The sequence below is a fragment of the Neopelma chrysocephalum genome, unplaced genomic scaffold (genome assembly GCF_003984885.1).
Source record: "Neopelma chrysocephalum unplaced genomic scaffold, ASM398488v2 Primary Assembly neopelma1_141, whole genome shotgun sequence".
NCBI classification, from domain to species: Eukaryota; Metazoa; Chordata; class Aves; order Passeriformes; family Pipridae; genus Neopelma; species Neopelma chrysocephalum.
The window spans coordinates 1,495,078-1,515,054 of NW_020897803.1; the positions used below are offsets into that span (position 1 = coordinate 1,495,078).

General features: G+C 50.3%; 1 protein-coding gene across 8 annotated transcripts in view; it reads left to right on the forward strand.

The window, feature by feature from the left end:
* Window positions 1-19,977, forward strand: part of TIAM1 (T cell lymphoma invasion and metastasis 1) — a 164,652-nt gene that overhangs the window by 85,631 nt on the left and 59,044 nt on the right. For all 8 annotated transcript variants that reach the window (XM_027699788.1, XM_027699787.1, XM_027699789.1 and 5 more), the window contains 3 exons: window positions 1,164-2,146; window positions 14,628-15,075; window positions 17,046-17,218. In XM_027699788.1, coding sequence (XP_027555589.1) covers window positions 1,175-2,146; window positions 14,628-15,075; window positions 17,046-17,218 — 1,593 coding nt within the window. In that variant the 5' untranslated portion in view covers window positions 1,164-1,174. The remainder of the gene's footprint in view (window positions 1-1,163; window positions 2,147-14,627; window positions 15,076-17,045; window positions 17,219-19,977) is intronic.

Sequence of the window (19,977 nt, forward strand, 5' to 3'; positions counted from 1 at the left end):
AACTCCACTGTTTTACTCTTGGGGCAGCTTTTTTCTCTTCAGCCAAGACCAGTGGAAATACCTCAAAACAAAGATGTTTTGCCTTGGAATTTCTGTTCAAGATTGATGGACTATTTATCTCTGTATAATTGTCTCATGTGTAATTCGGGATCTCCTGTTTAATTTTGAATGGCTGTGAACTTTAACATTTACTTTCCTTATTCTTCTTCTTGCCCTTTGGCCAGAAGGACCCAATACTACTGATAAAATATTTCTGACATTTGTTGAGTGAGATCACAGACCTCAAAGTGTTTTCCAAAGCTTGAACCAGATCATCACTCCCACCTTCTGGATGGGAAACCTGTTTCACGGCGGGATGTGCACGGGTGAATAATGCAGGAGGATGGGGATGGGGACAGAAACCCAGTCCCTGCATTCCAGCTCAGATCAAAGCACTTGGATCTAGCTATCTGCTTCAGAGGGAGTGGGAAGGAAAGGTTATTTTTGTATAGTCTGAGTCACTCATGCTAATTTATTTTTCATAATATGGCTTTCTTGTGTGGGGCTTTCTGTACCTGCTTAATGTTGCACTGTTTTTTTGTTCCAGAAATCAAACCTGTCATTAGCTCGCTGCCAAATGGTGGGATTTGTAGTTTGCTCTTTGGTGCTTTTGCTTGCCGTTCCTAGCCAAAAAAGAAAGTGAAATCTCAGATAAAGGTGTACATCCCTCTACTTTTTGGCATCTTGTTACATGCAGATAAGCAAGAGCTGTTGATTTTTTTGAGTTTGTTGGCTGGAATGACAAAGCCGACGCTGGGAGTCGAGTGAATGTGTGCAGAGCTGAGATTGCACTTTGGTGCTAAGCTGGTTCCAGTTCACACCAGGCTTCAAGGCTCGATCCTTCCCTCTAGAATTCCGCACTCTTCATTTACACCAGCAGGGCTGTTTCCTACGTTCTCATTTAACTGAGTTGTATTTCTAAGTTTGCTGGTACAGCCGCTTAATTAATTCTGTGGGATTAGCTGCTGTAGTTACAGCGGGTCCTGTGAGACCCGGTGGACTCTGTGGTGCAGGGTTTGGGACGGGTTCAGTAATTAAGAAGAAAAAGGCTGGTTTTGGTGTCGTGAGTGTTTCTATGTGTCTCCTTCCCGCGCGTGTAACGGTGCCGCTCTCTCCCCTCGCAGACTGTGACGCCATGGGGAACGCGGAGAGCCAGAGCGTGGAGCACGCCTTCTACGGGGACAAGCACACCAGCCTGGGCCGCAAGCACACCTCCCGCTCCCTGCGCCTCTCCAACAAAGCCTCCCGCCGCTCCCGCCACGCCTCCTCCGGCAAAATCATCCACCGCAACTCGGAGGTGAGCACCCGCTCCAGCAGCACGCCCAGCATCCCCCAGTCCCTGGCGGAGAACGGCCTGGAGCCCTTCGCCCCCGAGGCCAACCTGGAGGACTTTGGGAGCCCCATGTGGGTGGACCGCGTGGACATGGGCCTGCGACCCGTGTCCTACCACACCGACTCGTCGGTGACGCCCAGCGTGGACAGCAGCACCGTCCTCACGGCCGCCTCGGTGCAGAGCATGCCCGGCTCGGAGGAGAGCAGGCTCTACGGCGACGAACCGCCCTTCCTGGCGGAGGGCGACGGCCGGGGACACCGCTACGCGGCCAACGGGACCGGCTTCATGGACGCGGCCAGCTTCAAGAAGAAGCGCTCCAAGTCCGCCGACATCTGGCGCGAGGACAGCCTGGAGTTCTCGCTCTCCGACCTCAGCCAGGAGCACTTGACGAGCAACGAGGAGATCCTGGGCTTGGCCGAGGAGAAGGACGCCGAGGCCGCCCCGGGCACGGAGGCCGGGGGCAGCCCCCAGCCCCTGGTGGCCTGCCAACGTGCCAACTCCATGAGTGACTTGTATTCCCCCAAAACCCCGGGCGCCGCCATGAACGGGGGCCCGCGGAACGCCTTCGGAGGGTACTGCCGGAACCTGGTGTCCGACATCCCGGATATCGGGAGCCATAAGATGGCCTCGGTCACCGCCGAGGATGCGCCTTCTTCCTACAGCAACTACAACACGCTGCCCTGCAGGAAGTCACACTGCCTCTCCGAAGGGGCCACCAACCCCCAGATCAGCCACAGCAGCAGCATGCAGGGCAGGAGGGCCAAAACCACTCAGGTAAGACACTTTCCTCCTATGATGTGGCATTTGCTGAGCTGGGTCTGTAGATAGAAGGTTTTCCAGGTTCTCCCAGGCTCTGTTTTCCTTCAACACCCCTTTTCCAAGAAGAGGGGTGTTTCCAGGACAGAGCTGAACTAGCTGATCTCCAGAGCTGTCTTGATCCCATCACTGCTTCCTTCCTTATTTGCAGCTCTCCTTGGGCCTTTTCCACTCTCTGCTGCCTCTGGAAAAGATAAATCTGCATTTGCCAGCTAAAGAATTTCCTGCATGCTTTGCAGTGCTGACAATGCCTTTTTTTCCCAGGGTAGCTGCCAAATTGCATCACTCCACTGCGGAGCTTGTGCATGTTGTGTCCCCCCTGTCTGCCCTCCCTGCCCTGTCACCCTCCCCTGCCTGCACCCTGAGAGCACTCGTGGCTAGAGGCAAAGAAACCCGTGAGTGTTTCCCCTCCTCTCTGTAGTAAACACTGGCTGGGCTGAAATTTCACTCTTGCAGTTAGCTGACATTCACATCTGTGCAAAACGTCCCCCCGCAGCAGTGCTGTCCCTGCACAGGGGCTGCTGGAAACTGAGAAATGGTGGGGGATGGAGATGAAGGGAGAAGATGCTGCTTCTCTGAGCCAGGGAGGACGTTGTGCCCTCATCCTTCCAACAGACAGCACAGAGCCAAGAGGAGCTTTGCTGTCGGGTGCCCCTCCAAACACCACTCCTGCGATGTGGTGGCTGCTGTTGGGATTTTACTCTTAGTTGCCCTGCTTTTCTTGGCCTGGTGCAGTTACAAAGCACCACAAACAGTGGTTCTGCTGGCAGATCAACGGCAGAGAGGGAGAGAAAGGAGATACCAGGAGAGAGGAGCCTGTGCCCCCACCTTGGCTGGCACTGACTCGTGGAAGCTGCTGGGATGGGGTCACTGGGTGACTTCCTGGCTGTACTTGACCTTTGGAGATGCTCTGCTTCCAAATACAAAAATGACATGCTGGGACAGGTGCTGCAGCATCCCACAACAGCAGCTTTGTGCTTCAAAATCAGCTCTTGGTTTTTGGAGGTAAAACCCCTTGGTGCACCAGCAGGATAAAAACCAAGACAACAACAACAAGCAACAAAAAAAAAATGATGTTACTTGGCAGCCTTGGAGGTAACAGCTTTTGTGGAGATTGTTAGGTACAACTGCTGCCTCTAGCCTGCTTTCAAAAAAAGGAGTGTTGGTGGTGAACAGGAAAGCATTTGTTTTTCGTCTTCTTGGTGCCTGTCCTGGCATTCAGAAGATTCCTTTGAGGCAGGTAGTGAAAGTTATGAATTTAAGTAGTGTTTTGTGAGGCCTCAGCCATGCCCAGGGAAATAATTTTGTGGGTCTGGTTTCACTCGATGTATCTCTCCTGAGACTGCAGACAGTGGCTATAAGGAGTCTCAGCAGTGATTATTACCACGGATAAATTCAACAGAATTAAAGCTTTGGAAAGGTCAAAATTCCTCCTCCCAAGTCTTTAATCCCAGCAGCATCCAGTAAGTATAAGATTCTTGTCAGCAGTGAAGTCATGTTAGCCCAAGCCTCCCTTTAGCAAGCTTAGGGAAATGACTGTCATTATGTGTTTGATAGAGCGAAAAGGAAGTCCAAATTTGCACACAAAGTGAGAGGAGTAGTTCCTTGGTGAACCTGATGAGGTGGCTTTGGAGGGAAGTGACCAAGCTGTGTCTGTGCCAGGTCCCCAGTCCAACAGTGTCTCAGCATTTTCCTCCTCTTTACTCATCACCCACGTGTGGAGAGTGATGGTGGTGGGAGCTGAGGTGCAGAGCTGAAGGCCTTGCTGCTTTGCTGTTACCGTGCTCCTTGGCACTGTGTTGGCACCTTTTATCTCTCTCTGCCCTCCCAGAGTTTCAACACTTTCTACACGAGCTTCACACTCTCGCTGACCACTCTGAGCAGTGCCCCAGAGCCTGTATGTGTGTCGTCAGGCTGTGGAGCAGTTCATGCTACAAAAACAGCTCAGTGGACTGAGGCAAAAACTTCGTGTTTTTACCAGCCTTTTGAACTGCCTCCCCCATCCCAATGCCACAGAATAGGAGTTACATCTTAGGGCCACAGGGGCACCACACAAAGGTGACTGAGGGCCAAGTGTAATGTGGTGTTGGACACAGTTTTCCCTCTTGGCCTCTGGGCCAGTGACCTGTCACTCCTCTGTGGTGTTACAGTGCAGAAGTAGCTCCCTTGTTCAGAGTCACCTCATGGAGCCTCAAAGCCAGGGGTGAGGTTTCTGCCCAGACCCCTGTTGCCAGTCCTCACAAGAATTTGGGGTTGTGTCAGCCAGGGGGGTGTTTTTTCAGTTTTTGGAAAGTCGTAGCTTGGATATTTGCCCAGTTTTTTAGTCTCAGCTGCCCTGGAAGATCCTGGTGGTCACTTGTAGGTGTCTTTTGACTAGTCTAGTTCTGTACATCACCATGGTTTCCATATGTTAAATTCACTAGAAGTTGTGAGTAGCTGTATTTTTTGTGCTGTGCTGACCACTGGAAAAATTCATCCTGGAACGTGTCACAGAAACAAGGTGCCAGAATCATGGCTGTACATGTTTTGTTCTAATGCCTTATCCACGGGTTCTTTGCAAGTACGTGGCTTACATTAAAAGGGGAAAAAAAACCCACCCCAAAACACAGCAGAAAATCTCTCCCTTCCAAATTTAAACCTTAAATTGAATGGTGGGAGTCGCTCTCCACTAATTGAGGAGAGCTTTATGGAGAGATAATTACATTCAATGTGCACAAGCGATTAGTGCTCCCAGGGTGGCTCTGGGGCACCCACGCAGCAGCTCTGCTTCCCAACATTTTAACATTAAGGATTCGGATCTGCTGAGCGAGACTTCCCGGAGAGCTCTGCTGGGATCATGTTGGGCTTTTGGAGCTGATGTGATGTAGGTGGAAAGGGTTTAATTGGCTGACATTTTCACCCATTTTTGCTTGAAGGGACACAAGCACCGTTTGGATACAGCTTGTTCTGTCTGTGGGCTGTGAGATCCCCAGGATCCTACAGCCTGTTTGTTGGGATCCAGATTTTGTGAAATGGCCCTGTTGTGTCCTGTTTGTAGCTAAACATCTGCCTGCAGGAGACTTCCTCCTCCTCCTCCTGCTCCCCCTGATAGATGTTCAGGGACAAATGTAACCCACTGTTTCCCTGCTGTTAGGAGCCCTAATTGAAGTTTCAAGAAGGGAATTTGCCCAGAGAAGCTGTGGCTGCCCCATCCCTGGAAGTGTTCCAGGCCTGGTTGGATGGGGTTTGGAGCAACCTGGTCTAGTGGAAAGTGTCCCTGCCCATGGCAGGGAGTGGAACTGGATGGTCCTTAAGGTCTCTTCCAACCCAAACCCTTCAATGATTCCTTGAATTAGGGGATGGGAACACTGAGATATGGTTTTGTGCCACTTCCAAGCCTGTCTTGCCACCTCCTTATTCCATTCCATGTCTGTGGGGGACTGATGGTGTTTTACAAGCATTTTTAGAGCATGGTGAGGACCCTGTGTGCTGTAAAATCCAGGGGGACAGTGGCCAAAGCATTTCCCTGTGGTCCCCTCTCACAAGGAGGATGGCTCGTCCCTCTCCGAGCTTTTTGATTTCCTCTGGAAAGCTCAATTCCAGTGTTCCCATGGGGCACTCCCGTTTGTTTACAGGACTTTTGAGAAGGAGCAACAGCTCTACAGGGAAAGCAAAGGATTTTTTACTGTGTCCAGTGCAGTGTAAGCTGTGAAACAGAGAAGGGAGAAAGGGATCAAACTTCCTGCCCGACTGACTTGGAAACTGCGCCGGCTTCAGCGCCAGCCCCAGGCTGCGTCCTTGGCGTGTTAAATCCCCTTTTGTCCAATTTTCTTCAGATTTATTACTATTTTTAGGCCTCTCTAGGTAGCCTGAAGGAATTTGGGATCCTCAAACCTTAAAAAAAAAATAAAATCCTACATAAAAAAAAATTTTGCAGAATATGCAGGAGATGAAACCAAAGAGTTTTGTGGGAATTAGATCAGGGCGTGCAGAGAAACCAGTCTAAAATTAGACAGTCTTTCCAGTCGATATTATTATTTTTTTTACTATCTCAGGGAATTTCATAACAGGTTATACTGTCCCATTATGCTCCATAGGATGGCTGAACTCCAGAGAGCTGATACTTGTATTTAAGTTGTGTGAAACTTTTTCACAGAATGGTTTTGTGGCATAGAGGATGTCACCTCAACATGTACAAGGACCACACTGGGCCAGGCCCATGAAAGCAGCATCCAGCCTAATACCTTGTTCCCCCACTACCAACTGCCCAGGAAAAGAAGAAAGAAACTGGGAGAATATGGGGTGAACTTTCCTTTAGGGCAGAAGATTAGAGATTTGAGCTTCCTGTGCGAGGAATGCATCCAAGGCTGTTGGGTTGACCTGTCCCCCATGAATTCTCTTTTCTGAAATAATTTTCTGCTCCTGGCTTCCCCTGCATCCTGTTCACTCTCTGCAGAGCACTTGTGACCTTCCAGCCTGCTCTTATAGCCCTCCTTGGCCGTGGCTTTTCCAGGCAGAGCACCTCCAGCAGCTGAAGCTCTGCTCCTATTAAAGCAATCTTGTCTGTAGTCTGGAAAACAGGGCTGTTTTCAACCTAAGTGTGATTCCTAATCAGACTGACACAGACCTTTAATCTTAGTTGTTTGACTCCAGATGGAATCAAGGAAAGAAATACAGACAAAGCTGTGCATCGTTAAATGATAATTAATGACATGTAGGTTAATAAGTAGCTAAAATCAAGATGTTCCTGGTTTGCAGCTGCAGTGTGGATGTCACTGATTCCAGCCCTGGTTCCCGCAGTGCCTTTCAGACAGAGGTTGTTCCCAAGGTCTTGGATGCAGCCTGAGCCAAATCTCCCAGAAGCTGGAGATCTGTGAGCGGGAAGGTTTGGCTCAGGTGGCTCGTGGAGCTGAATCCCCCTGGGGAGAGCACAGGTCACTGTGCTGAGCCTCCAGGCAAACAGCCCTGTTAAACCCCAATATCTCTGCCTCCAGCCACCAGCCACAGGGCTCCCAGGGCAAGGAAGGGCTGGGAATGGGCTGGGGGAAGGGGAAACCACATGTTTTTTGGCAGCCCGAGCTTGCACCAGTGTGAACTGCTTGTGAATCCACATCCTGGGTGCTGGTGTGGTGGGTGTGAATGACCAGCCCCATTTAAAGTCTAGACCAAATAGCCTGGCTGACTGGAAGTGGATTCAGAGTGAGCCTGGAGGAAGGTCTTCCCTGCTCTGTCACTGGGCTGCCCTTCCCACATGGAAGAGATTAGATCAGGTATTTCCTCTTCAAGGTATTTTAAAGCAAATAGTCACTCCCTTCAGAGCACACAACTCTGCCCCAATATTTTCAGGGAAAGGAGCATGTGAAAATTGGTGTTTTGGTCTTCACTGGCAAATATTTTGATACTCCCTCAAAGATCTTAATTTGTTTTTCTTCCTTCGCTCTTGGTCGGAAGCCAAGGGAAAGCAAGTCACCACTCCTGATATTTGATCTAGCTCCATTCAGGCATGGGTTGTTTTTAAACAGTAATACTTTGTCATTTATACATCTGAAGTGCTTGTGCCATTGGCAATAATTGTATTCTCAGTAGAGTTATATACGCTGCATGTTTTCAGTTTCAAGTATTTTGCACTCAAAAATCACAGACAGGTTGTCCCAGCTGCTTGTTTGCTGGGCTGGGCTTACTTAGGTGGGTGCAGTTTGCAGGAGTGATCCTTTCCAGTGAAGTGCTCCATCGAAATGTATCTTCCCAGAGAGCTTCAGCATGTGATCCTGTGACTAGTTATCATCCCAGATAACAGGCATTTCCCTGCTCCCTTAATTTGGGTGGTTGTTCAGGTGAACTCCTCCCAGATATGTTTTGATTTCAAGCTGCTGTTCTAGTAGCCCCTTTCCCACATCTGCCCTCTCTGTTGCATTTCTCAGGAAGATTTGCCTCTTCTTGGCTTCAGTGAACAAAAATAACCTAACCCTGTTAGAGCTTGATTCTCCTTCATGGAATTACCTACTTTGGATCTCCACCTTGGAGAGAAGGGTGAAGCTGTCACATGCATTTCCCTGCAGCTTTGTCCCTTTCTATCTCACAACTCCAGGGCTGTACTTTCCTGACTGCTACAGGAGTCCCTGTGGGCCCATAATTTGCTTTTTAGGGCATCTAAGTCAGGTAAGAAAACCAGGCTCCTTGGAGGGGAATGGATACTCCCATATTTGAGTATCTTCTGGGTGCCTGGCACCTTGTCTGTCCCAAATTACTCTGTGCAGCACTCACCAAGACAAGTTCACAAAGGAATCCTGGAACCAAATCCACTGAAATCCATGCCTTAAGATTTTCCCAGCAATTATTGCCCAGAAACCTGTGACTGTGATTCATCCTTTTGTAATAAGACTGAAGTTCATTGCTAGGAGAAGTATCCAGAGGTCTAGGCTAGGACCTGTTTTGTAGGGAGCAAACTTGATTTCAGAGAACCATGACCCAAACCTGCTTGCTTATTAAACCCCTCTGAGCAGCTGTAAGGACATAATCGAGAGTTTGTTTGTTTATTTTGTTTCTTTGGTTCATTTCTTGATCTAAAGAACTGTTGCCCAGTGCAGTGAGTGCACAGAAGTAGGAACCAAAGCTGCTTGTCCATATCAGTATCCCATCTCTTTGAATTCCCAAACAAACCCACCATCTCAGCCTGGTGTCCACATACAAATTGGAGTTGGCTTGTAGCTGTACCTCAACTTGTGAGCCCTCCTGGGAGGTGTGAACCAGACCTGACCAATCCAACAGCAAACTGAGCTGTGGAGCTGCTTTTGTGTTTCTCCACCGCAGCTTTGAAACCCACTCAGGTTTCAATTCAACCCATTTCTCCCACTCAGCTTTCAATTGCAATTTATGATTTATTTTTTCGTCTGATTATGTTTTGCATCTTTTCAAGATCATCTTTTCAAGATCAATCTCCTCATGCGTTACCAGGTGCTCATGTGACTGGGGAGAAAGGATTTAATTTGGATTTTCAGCAAGCCATTCCTTGACCAGCAAACGGTGGTGGAGTCAGTACTGAAAAGAAAGGAAAAACACTTATCAGGCCAATCTTTTTGTACATGGGAGCTTCAAAGGGACACAGTCACATAAAAGCATGCAAACCATCAGGCTGCTCACCCATTTGAAATGTATCCTGTGGTTCTTGCCTAAGGAGCAGCCAGACAGGTTGTGTGCAATCTCAGGCTCTTGCTGAGCCCTGAGCACCTGATTGCTCTGTTGCTAAACAGGAAAGGGAACAAAGGATATGCATTCTCTTGGAGGGACCCCCTTCCAAGGAAAAAACCCACTCGGTCATACTTTTAATCTAATGATTAATTTAGAAAGAAGCATTAACCACATAAGGAGCTGTTTATATTAGGGAAGTAAGATTTTTTCCCTGCTAAATCAGCCCCCAAGTGGCCATGAATCACTGCTGTCAGTGGGGCAGGAGAAGGTGATTCACCAAGGCATTGCAGTAGTGTCTGTAGCAGGGCTGCTGGTGGGAAGTTTGGGAAGTGAACTGGTGTATTGCAAGTGCTGTGTGTCCAGTCATGAGGCATAGAGTTTGGCAAGGCTTATCCCATCCAGTGGTCTCTTGCTAGCAGAGGCCAGCACCAAATATGTTCAACAAGGGGACAAAGACACTTGGAGCATGCCCCAAAACTTTTCTCCTGGTTTTTGCTAGCTGAAAGTAGGCATTTTTTCTTAAGCAAAAGGTTTTTTCCCCCCCGTGTATCTTCTAAATCTAGCAAAAAATATTTAACAAATGTTATGTAGCAGTTGGACTCGATGATCCTGATGAGTCCCTTCCAACTCAGCATATTTTATGGTTCTATACAGTGTATGAGTGTCACGTGAGTATGCAAAGGTGCAACACCAAGTACATTAGCCTGATGTAGCTTGCATTACAGCTTCATTGCCCACTGGCTTGTTTTGCCTGAAACCCAGTGTTTATGTGGAGAAAACACCTATATTTAAGTGGGTTGCTAATTCTTCCACTAGCATTTTACCCAGTTGGTTCATCAGTTGAATTGTGCTGTGCAGTTTGATGGGGCCGTGATAACTCATTCCAGTTCATTTCACTCGGATGCTCCGGGGGCTGTGGTAGCTGCCCTGGCACGTGGCCTGATTGCTGGGCCTCACTGTGCCCTTGTTGGTAACAATGGCACCATTCAGATTCTCCCTGGCATCGGTCATTCCACCTTTCCCTTCATCCCTGTCTGCTGAGCCTGCTTTCATAAACCCTGGGCACCTACAGCCGATACGGTGGCACTGCCAGTGTGAGGAGTGGTGCTGCTCTGTCTCCTTCAGCAACAGGGGGGATCCCAGATCCTGGTGGGAGCTGTGCTTCCTGATCTCCCCGTCACATCACAGTCCCAGGGCCTGGTTAGCTCCCTCCTCCAGCCAGTGGTCTCGACGTGCCTCTCTCCCTGCTCTCCACAGAGCAATCTTCAGTCGGAGCAACAAAGCCCCTGTTTATTCCGTCTGTTTTCCCCATGGACTGAGACCTGCTGTGTCTGCAAAATGCCAAGACCTGCTGTTCCCACGGCTTCCCCCATCTCTGTGTCTTGGAGGAAGTGTGCTTTCTTTTCTTTGCTGCATGCTTTCTGCTTGGTGTGACCGATGGAATGATCTCCACCTCCCCCCCTTGCTTTGCCCTCTTGTCCTCCCCGGGACCGACACTGAGGAAACACCAGTGGGAAGGACAAGCAGGGCAGCACAGGTTTTAGTTCCAACCTGGAATGATCTCTCTGGACAAAAAGACTCCTCTGTGTGGAGACAGCTGCTTGCCAGCCTGACAGTACAAAACAAGATCCCTGTCAAGGTGCAAAATATCAGGGGCAGTGTCCTCGCTGGGGTTTTAAACCAGTGGAATGAAGCAGAGCTCCTCCATGGCAGCAGTGCCAGTGCTGGTGATTTGTTATAATGTGGGTACAAATGCCCCAAACCACGGGTGTCAGGAATGTGCATTCTGCTCTCTTCAGCTGTCTCCCAGCTCCTGTGATGTGCCTGGCACATGCCATCGTGCTGGAGAGCCGCAGGGACACTGGACAGGGGTCAGAGGGGTGAGCAGTGAAGGCTGAGCCGTGGCTGTAGTTCAGCCTCAGCAGTCTTTGCCTAGGAACTCCTCCTGCAGAGCAGTGAAAAGCCTGTTGGGTTAGCAAGCCCTTGTGGTGCATCCCATCCTGGACCTGGAATAAGTCTTCCTTGGAGGAGAGAGGTGTTGCTGTTGCCCGTGGGGCTCTTTGAGAAGCCGAGCAGGAAACGTGAGTAATTTTTAAATAGCTCTCATCAAGGTCACACAATCTTGGCTTTGCTTCCAGGCAGTGGCCTGTGGTGGCATTGTCAGCAGGCACTTGGAAGCTGGACATCAAAGCTTTTGTGTCCACCCTGTGCTGGTGCTGCTGAGGCATCTTGAGAGCTGTGTCCACTTTGGGGACCATCAGGACAAGAAGGACATGGAGGGGCTGGAGCGTGTGCAGGGAAGGGAACGGAGCTGGGGAAGGGGCTGGAGCAGCAGGAGCAGCTGAGGGAGCTGGGGGGGCTCAGCCTGGAGAAAAGGAGGCTCAGGGGGGACTTTCTGGCTCTGCAACTCCCTGACAGGAGGGGGGAGCTGGGGGTGGAGTCGGGCTCTGCTCCCAGGGAAAAGGGACAGGAGGAGAGGGAAAACGGCCTCAGGCTGTGCCAGGGGAGGTTCAGGTTGGAGATCAGGAGGAATTTCTTCTTGGAAAGGGTGGTCAGGCCTTGGAAGGGGCTGCCCAGGCAGGTGGTGGAGTCCCCATCCCTGGAGGTGTCCAAGGAAGGCCTGACCATGGCACTCAGTGCTCAGGGCTGGGGGACAAGGTGGGGATGGGGCACAGGGGGGACTCGATTGATCTCAGAGGCCTTTTTCCCACCCAAATTAGATGATTCTGTGAAATGATTCTGTGATTCCTCAGCCACCTCACCAGCACAGAGCCATCCTGCCAATGGTGGGAGCTGGGATGCTCAACTTCCAGCATCCTTGTTTGCCAGGTGTGCGGGAGTGGTTCTGTGCCCCCAGCGCTGTGTCCCTCAAACCCTGCTGCGGTTTGCTCTTGGCTTGGGACTGTTCCCCCCTCAAATCCCTGTGGAAGCACAACACTGAACCTCTGTGCTTTCTGCTGAACTGCCTGTTCTCAGCGTAGCACTGCAAGGCTGGGGCAGATGCCGGCGGCTTCCTGAGAGCTTTTCCTACCCTGGGATGAGAAGGAGCTGACGCTGCAGCCAGAGCTGTGCAGTGAACACCCTTAACCCTCCTGACCCCAGGCCCGACCTCGTGCCACACACACTTCCGAAGGCACTGAGCCCCCTCAGTGCTGCGCCTCATAACTCACGAGCCCGAACAATATTGGCTCCAAACTGTGGGGTTTGAACTGTTCTGACCTTTGTGTGCTCAGACCCTCCTCCTACCGCAGGCCTTGAATGGGTTGTCCCGAAGTCTTTGATACAGGAGTGGAAGAGGGAGTGCAGGGAGCAGAGGGAGATTGGGAGCAGGGCTGCAGCATTACACCAAAAGGATCTTTTGACCCATCCTGCCATCACTGTGGTAAAGATTATCAAGATGTTTGCAAAATGTGCTGCAGTTTAAGCTCATGAGCAAATATAACAGTCACTCTGAGTCTTCCATCCTTGAGTTTTTTTATAAATAGTGAACTGTTGTGGCCATATATTAGTTACAGAGTGTAATCCCCCTTTGTGGACAGGGAAACTGAGGCAACTAATGCAGTGTCTCACCAAGGTTACGTGAGAAGGCTGTGGCACACTGGGAGCCTGCATTGCAGAACTGGGCCTGAATAGCTCAGAGGGAACTTCAGTTTTTGGAAAATACTCTGTCTGCTAAAAAGCACCAAGAAAGTTTCATGCATGCACTGGCTGACAAGATCACAAATTGTATCTCCCTCAGGTTGGTTGTCTGTTTTAGTAGCTCTTTTTAAATCAACTAGTTTTAATTAAAGCATGAGGTATGCTTCCTAGAAGTTACATCAGCTGAGATTGCAGAATTAAGTCTTTACTTTTTGTATGGCATAGAATCACAGAATGGTTTGGGGTGGAAGGGACCTTAAAGCTCATCTCATTCCAACCCCTTGCCATGGGCAGGGACACCTTCCACTAGACCAGGCTGCTTGGACTCGGATAGCTGTGCTCACTGAGCAGGGAAGGAAGTGCTTATTCTTCCAGCTGGACTCCAAGCCTCCCTTGAGAGGTGGCTCTTAGGAAGAATGGACCCATCCATTACAAATTAATGCCTTAAAAGTTGGTCAACCTCTCCTCTCCCCTAAGGTTTCCTCATCCAGCTCTTGCTCCACAGGAGGATGGTTTCAAACAGAGCTGGTGGAGGGTTTATTTGTTTCCACAGGGCTGCTCTCAGATACATAGAAAACTGGTGCTTGAACCAACATCTGGAAGCTTGTTTTCTCTCAAAATAAATACTCCATTCTGCTACCTCTTCTCAGAGACTTCTCTTTTTTAACTTATAAATCAAGCACCAGCTTGCAGGAGAGATAGAGGCTGAAATCCCTGTTGTTTTGGTCTAATTTCTCACCTCTTTGCATCTTCTTCCTTGGCTCTCTCTTCTCCTGAGTACCTGACATGTTTCTTTCCACGTACAGGGCTTGGCCTTTATTTGTTCTCCTGCAAAAGTTGCCACAAATGTCTGTAGATACTGAGGTGCTGGTGGTGATCCCCCTTGGGGCTGTAGCCTTGTAGCAGGGGTCAGGCTGAGTCACTGAGCCTTCAAAACCCCAATTCAGTTGTGTTTTTTCCTGTCTTGCTCAAACTGACTGTATTCTTTCTCTTTTGATCCTTAAACTGCACGTTCTTGGGGACCAGGAAGGCTCAGGTCTGTCACCAGGGGGTTTGGCAGGGGATATCACATGACCCACTGTTAGAGTTTGTGATGTACAAGTGATGCAAAACAGAAATAATCTCTAAATACATTAACCTGTCAGGATTAAAAAAACCCAGTGCCTTTTTAGTTACATAACTTGCAAAGGGCAGTCCTGGGATGTCTAAAATGTGTCTTCAGCTGTAGGTGTGAGTGCACAATATCAATGTTTTCTTTTCAAAATGCGTAGGCTGGTCGCTGCTTTTCTCGACACTGCCAGTTTCTGCTGCCATATGTTCTTCTTTTGCAAAACCTTTAGCACTGTTAACTTGGCTTGATGTAAACAGATGATGCTGCATCGTATGTTCCAAATTGCTAAGGCTGCAGAGGCACCACCTGGAATCGTGCATGTGTGACTGGTCCATCCTAAACTGGAAGCTCTGCCTACCCCACCTTTTCTTCCAGTGGTTTGTCTCCAGAAGGAGAAGAGATGAGGGATTTCCAGCGCCAGACAGAATGGGGGTGTGAAGAGCTGTGGTGCCACCTCAGCCTGGGGTTCAGTTGGTGTCTCCAGAAGGGGTTTGTCTCACCCTGTGTCTCTCCCGCAAACAGGACGTCAACGCCGGCGAGGGGAGCGAGTTCACCGACAGCGGGATCGAGGGAGCGGCCACCGACACCGACCTGCTGTCCCGGCGCTCCAATGCCACCACCTCCAGCTACTCCCCGACAGCCAGCCGGGCCTTCATCGGCAGCGACAGCGGGAGCAGCTCCACGGGCGATGGGCTCCGCCAGGGCGTGTACGAGAACTTCCGCCGGGAGCTGGAGATGAGCACGGCCAACAGCGGGGAGCTGGAGGAGGCCGGCTCCGCCCTCAGCGACGAGCAGAGCAGCGGCACCCTCAGCTCCCCCGGCCAGTCCGACATCCTGCTCACGGCCGCCCAGGGCACCGTGAGGAAAGCGGGAGCCCTGGCCGTGAAGAACTTCCTGGTGCACAAGAAGAACAAGAAAGTGGAGTCGGCCACGCGCAGGAAGTGGAAGCACTACTGGGTTTCCCTGAAAGGTACAGGGAAGGCGTCCCGTGGGTTGGGAATCGCTACAGATGGTGAAACCAGTGGCCTTACAAAAGCTGCTGTGAGCTTCAGGGGAGTTAACAAAAAGTCTGAGGAATAGTCCCGCTGCCTTGCAGAGGAGGTTGTGTTTGATGGCTGTGGATGTGCTCCCACCCGTGCCGTGTGTGCAGCCCAAGGCACGTGGCTGTGCTGCACAACATTGGGGTTCGTGTCCTGCTGGCACCACCCAGGGTGACTTCCCTGAGTGTTTCCTTTAGGAGGTGTGTCCATGGCTTGCTGACAAACTAAATATCTGTGTGCAGCTGTAGGCATGTGCTGGTGGGAGTTTGTTGGTGATGCCAGTGGCCTGTGTTCAGAGGGGCTCTGCCAGGGTGTGCATTCCTCTTGCACCTCTTGGGCTTCACACAATAGACAGGAAGCCATGGTTTGGTCACTGAGGCCGGAGTGTGGCTTGGTGGACATTTGCTCTGGCTGTGTCACCCATCCTGAGCATCCCTCCTCAGCTGCCTGGGACACGGACCCTTTTCTCCTGGAATTTTTGCAGTTCCTGCAAGGCATGTGCACAGAGGTGTTAATGGAGCAGTGGAGCTCAGGAGCTGACCTCCTGGTGTGACCTCTAATTAATCTTCATGTGGTTCATCAGCAGGAAACCAGTTTGGGGACTGGCCTCGCTCTCCTCCACCACGACTGGAGACAGGGGAGGCAGAGCCGTGTCTCCTGCTGTGGGTGGGATCACCCAGAAAGCTCAGCATGGTTAAACCCTGTCCTCCCCACACTTAGAGTACTTGTTTGTTTTTAATTCGCAGCGCTATTTTAAAAGCAACAGCAAAGTTAGGAGCCAGCTTTTCCTTGGGGTGGTTAGAGGGGTGGGGAAATGGAAGAGGAGAAAGGGAGGTGAGGGGCAGGGGACAGCCCTAATCCCCTGGGAGGGGGGCCCTGTGGCAGGAAGGTCTTGCTGTGAGGAGCAGGCAAACAAAGGGCCATCTGGGAGGAAAAAGGGGAAGGATGAGCAGGGAGTAGATGTTGTTTTGAAGTGCTTTGACTCAAGTGGAGTGTTAGCGCCTTGGATTGCTGTGCCTTAATACTGCCAGTGTTTAACCCAGGCTTTGAAGTGAACAGCTGCCATTGTTTGGCTGCAAATACTTCTCTGAGAGGCTGGGTACCCGGCCATCCCTTTGCACTGAGACGGCTGGTTCCAGTGGCACAGAAAGTGTGTGCCAGCATAAAACCAACTGAAGATAAAGTGGGAAAGTTGGAGACCCTTTTTTTAATTCTTCTTTTTTTTTTGGAATCTCCCAAATTTTAGGCTTGCTGTATGCTTTTTTTTCCCCATCCCTGAGAGGATTGTAAAGATTATTTTGGAACACCAAGCAGGTTGGTTGCTGTCCCCAGCTAACATGTGTTCCTCTTTGAGCTTTTTGTCTGTCAGTCAGCGAGGACAGCTCATTCCAGCCCATTTTAATTCCAGTTACTGTCTGCATCCAGTAATTAAATCGCTTGATCTTTGCCTTGCAGGGACTGTAGCTGCAGCTACAGAGGCTGAGGCTGGGCCGTGCCTGGGGGCCTGTCTGCTCCCAGGGCTGGCTCACAGCTGGCTGTCACCCTCAGGGGACACACGGGGTGGCAGTGGACGACCCCCACTTCGGGATTTGTTATGAAGTTTCTCATCTGGGGCTGTATTTTACTGCCCATGACTTTCTCAGCTCTGTTTTGGCAATCCTAGGGAGAGCAAAATGACCTGCTGGGTCAGGGCTTGGTGTCCCCGTGTCATGGAAACCTCTCCTTGTGGGGCTGAAAACTGGGCAATTGCTGGTGCTCTCCACTGTGAGGCTGAAAACCTGGACAGGCCCTGGCAAATCCTCCCTGTGCCGGTTTATTTACAGTCCCGGGTCTCAGCGCTGAATAGATGCAGGGTGGCATTTAAATGTCTTACTTGCTAACACAGGATGGTCTCTTGCAGGGTGCACGTTGTTCTTCTATGAGACTGATGGCAGGTCTGGCATTGACCACAACAGCATCCCAAAACACGCTGTCTGGGTGGAGAACAGCATCGTGCAGGCTGTGCCTGAGCACCCCAAGAAGGACTTTGTCTTCTGTCTCAGCAACTCCCTTGGGGATGCTTTCCTCTTCCAGGTGGGTCCGGTTCAAGGGGCTTACAAAGTTGTTCTCTTGTTCTGTCTCTGATGAAGAAGCTTCTCTGTGGTAGGATGTGCCCCCATGTCATCACTCCCCAGAGCAAAAAATAATATATTTTGCCACCTGGAGAGCTTCCTCAAGGGGATGATCAACTGATTTGGAGTCATGGATTCACAGAATGGTTTGGGATGGAAGAGACCTTAAAGATCATTCAGTCCCACCCCCTGCCATGGGGAGGGACACCTTCCACTAGCCCAACTTGCTCCAAGCCCAGTCCAACCCAGCCTTGGACACTTCCAGGGATGGGGCAGCCACAGCTTCTCTGGGCAACCTGTGCCGGGGCCTCACCACCCTCAGAGGGAAGGATTTCTTCCTAATATCCAATCTAAACCTACTCTCTGTCAGTTTGAAGACATCCCCCCTTGTCCTGTCACTCCAGGCCCTTGTAAGAAGTCTCTCTCTTTTTTGAAGACTCCCTGCAGGTCCTGGAAGGCCACAGTTAGGTCACTCCAAAGCTTCTCTTCTCCAGGCTGAACAATCCCAGTCTCTCAGCCTTCCCTCCCAGCAGAGCTGCTCCATCCCTCTGACCATATTGGTGCCTCCTCTGGACTCTCTCCAGCAGCTCCATGTCCTTGCTGTGCTGTTCCCCAGGGCTGGAGCAGCTCTGCAGGGGGGTCTCACCTGAGGGGGCAGAGGGGCAGAATCCCCCCTCCCCTGCTGCCCACGCTGTGGGATCAGCCCAGGATCTTTTCCACGCAGTTTTCTAAGGAAAACCCTTCATTCTCATAGGATTAATGCCAGTGGATGAGAAGTACTGAAAAGGTCACAGTTTGAGGCACGTGGGGCCTTAGCCATTAAAAGCCCCGTGTCGTCACACCACGGGTAGGTTTTCATGTAGGGAAAAAGCAAAACCCAGCCTTTTCAAATGAAAACCAGTCATTTATATTGCCTGGCAGGAATGTTTCACGATGTGTCCCTCCTGCCACGGAAGCCATGCATGGCTGGTGAAGCAGAAGGGAAGGAAGGGATGGGTTGGGGTGCAGGGAAGGGGATCAGCTGCAGCGGTGGGAGCGGCGTGAGGGATGTGCTGGCCCTGCTGCCCTCACAGCAGTGGTACTTCCTTCTCATGTCCCACACACCACCCACACACAGCACAGTGCTGTAGTAGTGGGTTTGACCTGCAGAAGACTATTTCTGTCCCGTGGAGAATGTGTACATAGGGAGAAAAACAGAGTTGCTTTGTGATGCCTACAGATATTGGACATCTTGTAACAAGCCTTCCCACTGCATTGCACCTAGAGACATCACATTCCTCCTACACAACCATGCCTTGCTCAGTCACTTCTGATTGTGCCTACACAGATCCAGTACTTGCAGATGTCACATGAATTTTCCAGGAGCTCAGAGCAACTTGTGATACCACGTATTTATGTGTCAGGTGTTTGCAGCTTGTTTGTGTGGTCCTTCCCGTTGGGAAGGGCAGTGATTCCCCTTGCCTGCTGATCTGCCAGAGGAGTCTTCAGCTCCTAAAATCCACTCCAGATTCTTTTTTTCCCCTCCCTCCCCAGGAAACCAAAAAGAAAACTGAATCTAATGGTATACAGATAATATTTTGAAATTCATTAAGGTAAAAAATACGAGCCCTTGCTGTTAGAATTTTGCTAGGAATTAATAAAACCATCTCACTGTTTGTCCAGTGCTGCTCTCTTCTCTGCTGGGGATGATGTTTCACCAACTGGCTGTAGGCAAGGTGCCTCCCATTCTGCAAATAATTCCTCTATTTCCAGCAGAAATTCCTCATCAAGGAGGGCCCACTGTATTCACTGATGGGGATAAGACATTGTAAGCCCCTGTCTGTGAATGAGAGTTTGTTAATGGTATTGTCTGGGCAGGGAGCCTGACAAATTTAAGCAATATCCAGTGCCAACTGAAGACAAGGAAATTGGGAGTGAGAAGTCAGTCATTCCTGTGTAGGCCCTCTGTGCTGCTTGGGACTTCTAACCTGAGTTAAGGAAAGTGGTGCCGTTCTGGGGCATTTGTGTCTTACTTGCTTCAGTCCCCAAAAGTTTTGGGAACACCAGCCTGAAGTCCAGCCTGTGCACATGTGATTTCCAGAGCAGGCTTCTCTGGGAATCTCTCCTTGGCTTCACTGAGCCTTGTCCTTTGCTGTTGGTTGTGACCGCAGCGAGGATGACCTTCCTCATCTATGCCAGCAACTGGAGAAGTCATGCTGTGCTCTCTATTAATAGATCAGGTGTCATCAGGAAGTTTAATTAGAACAAGGTGGTTTGGCACCTTGTTACTTTTCCAGCCAGGAGCCAAATACCAGTGTGATTATTGTTACAGCCTGACACTCAGAGACAGTCCTCTGCAACCCTGAGTTTGTTTTACAACCTGCTGTACAAAGGAATGGAGTTTAGTAAGATGCCTGAAAGGATTGACCTTTTATTTTGAAAGTCTGGAAAAGGAATGCTTTGAAATATTCTTTTTTCTGTGTCAAAAACCTCTAATGAGAATAGTCCTCTTCCAAAAATATGTACTGGTGTTCCTGGTATCTCATGGAATGGTTTGGGTTGGAAGGGACCTTAGAAATCATCCAGTCCCACCCCCTGCCATGGGCAGGGACACCTTCCACTAGACCAGGTTGCTCCAAGCCCTGTCCAACCTGGCCTTGGACACTTCCAGGGAGGGGAAGTGTTCCCTTTTCCCAAGCTGTCACATACATGCTTGGAAGGGGACAGTAGCAGAGCTGTAAA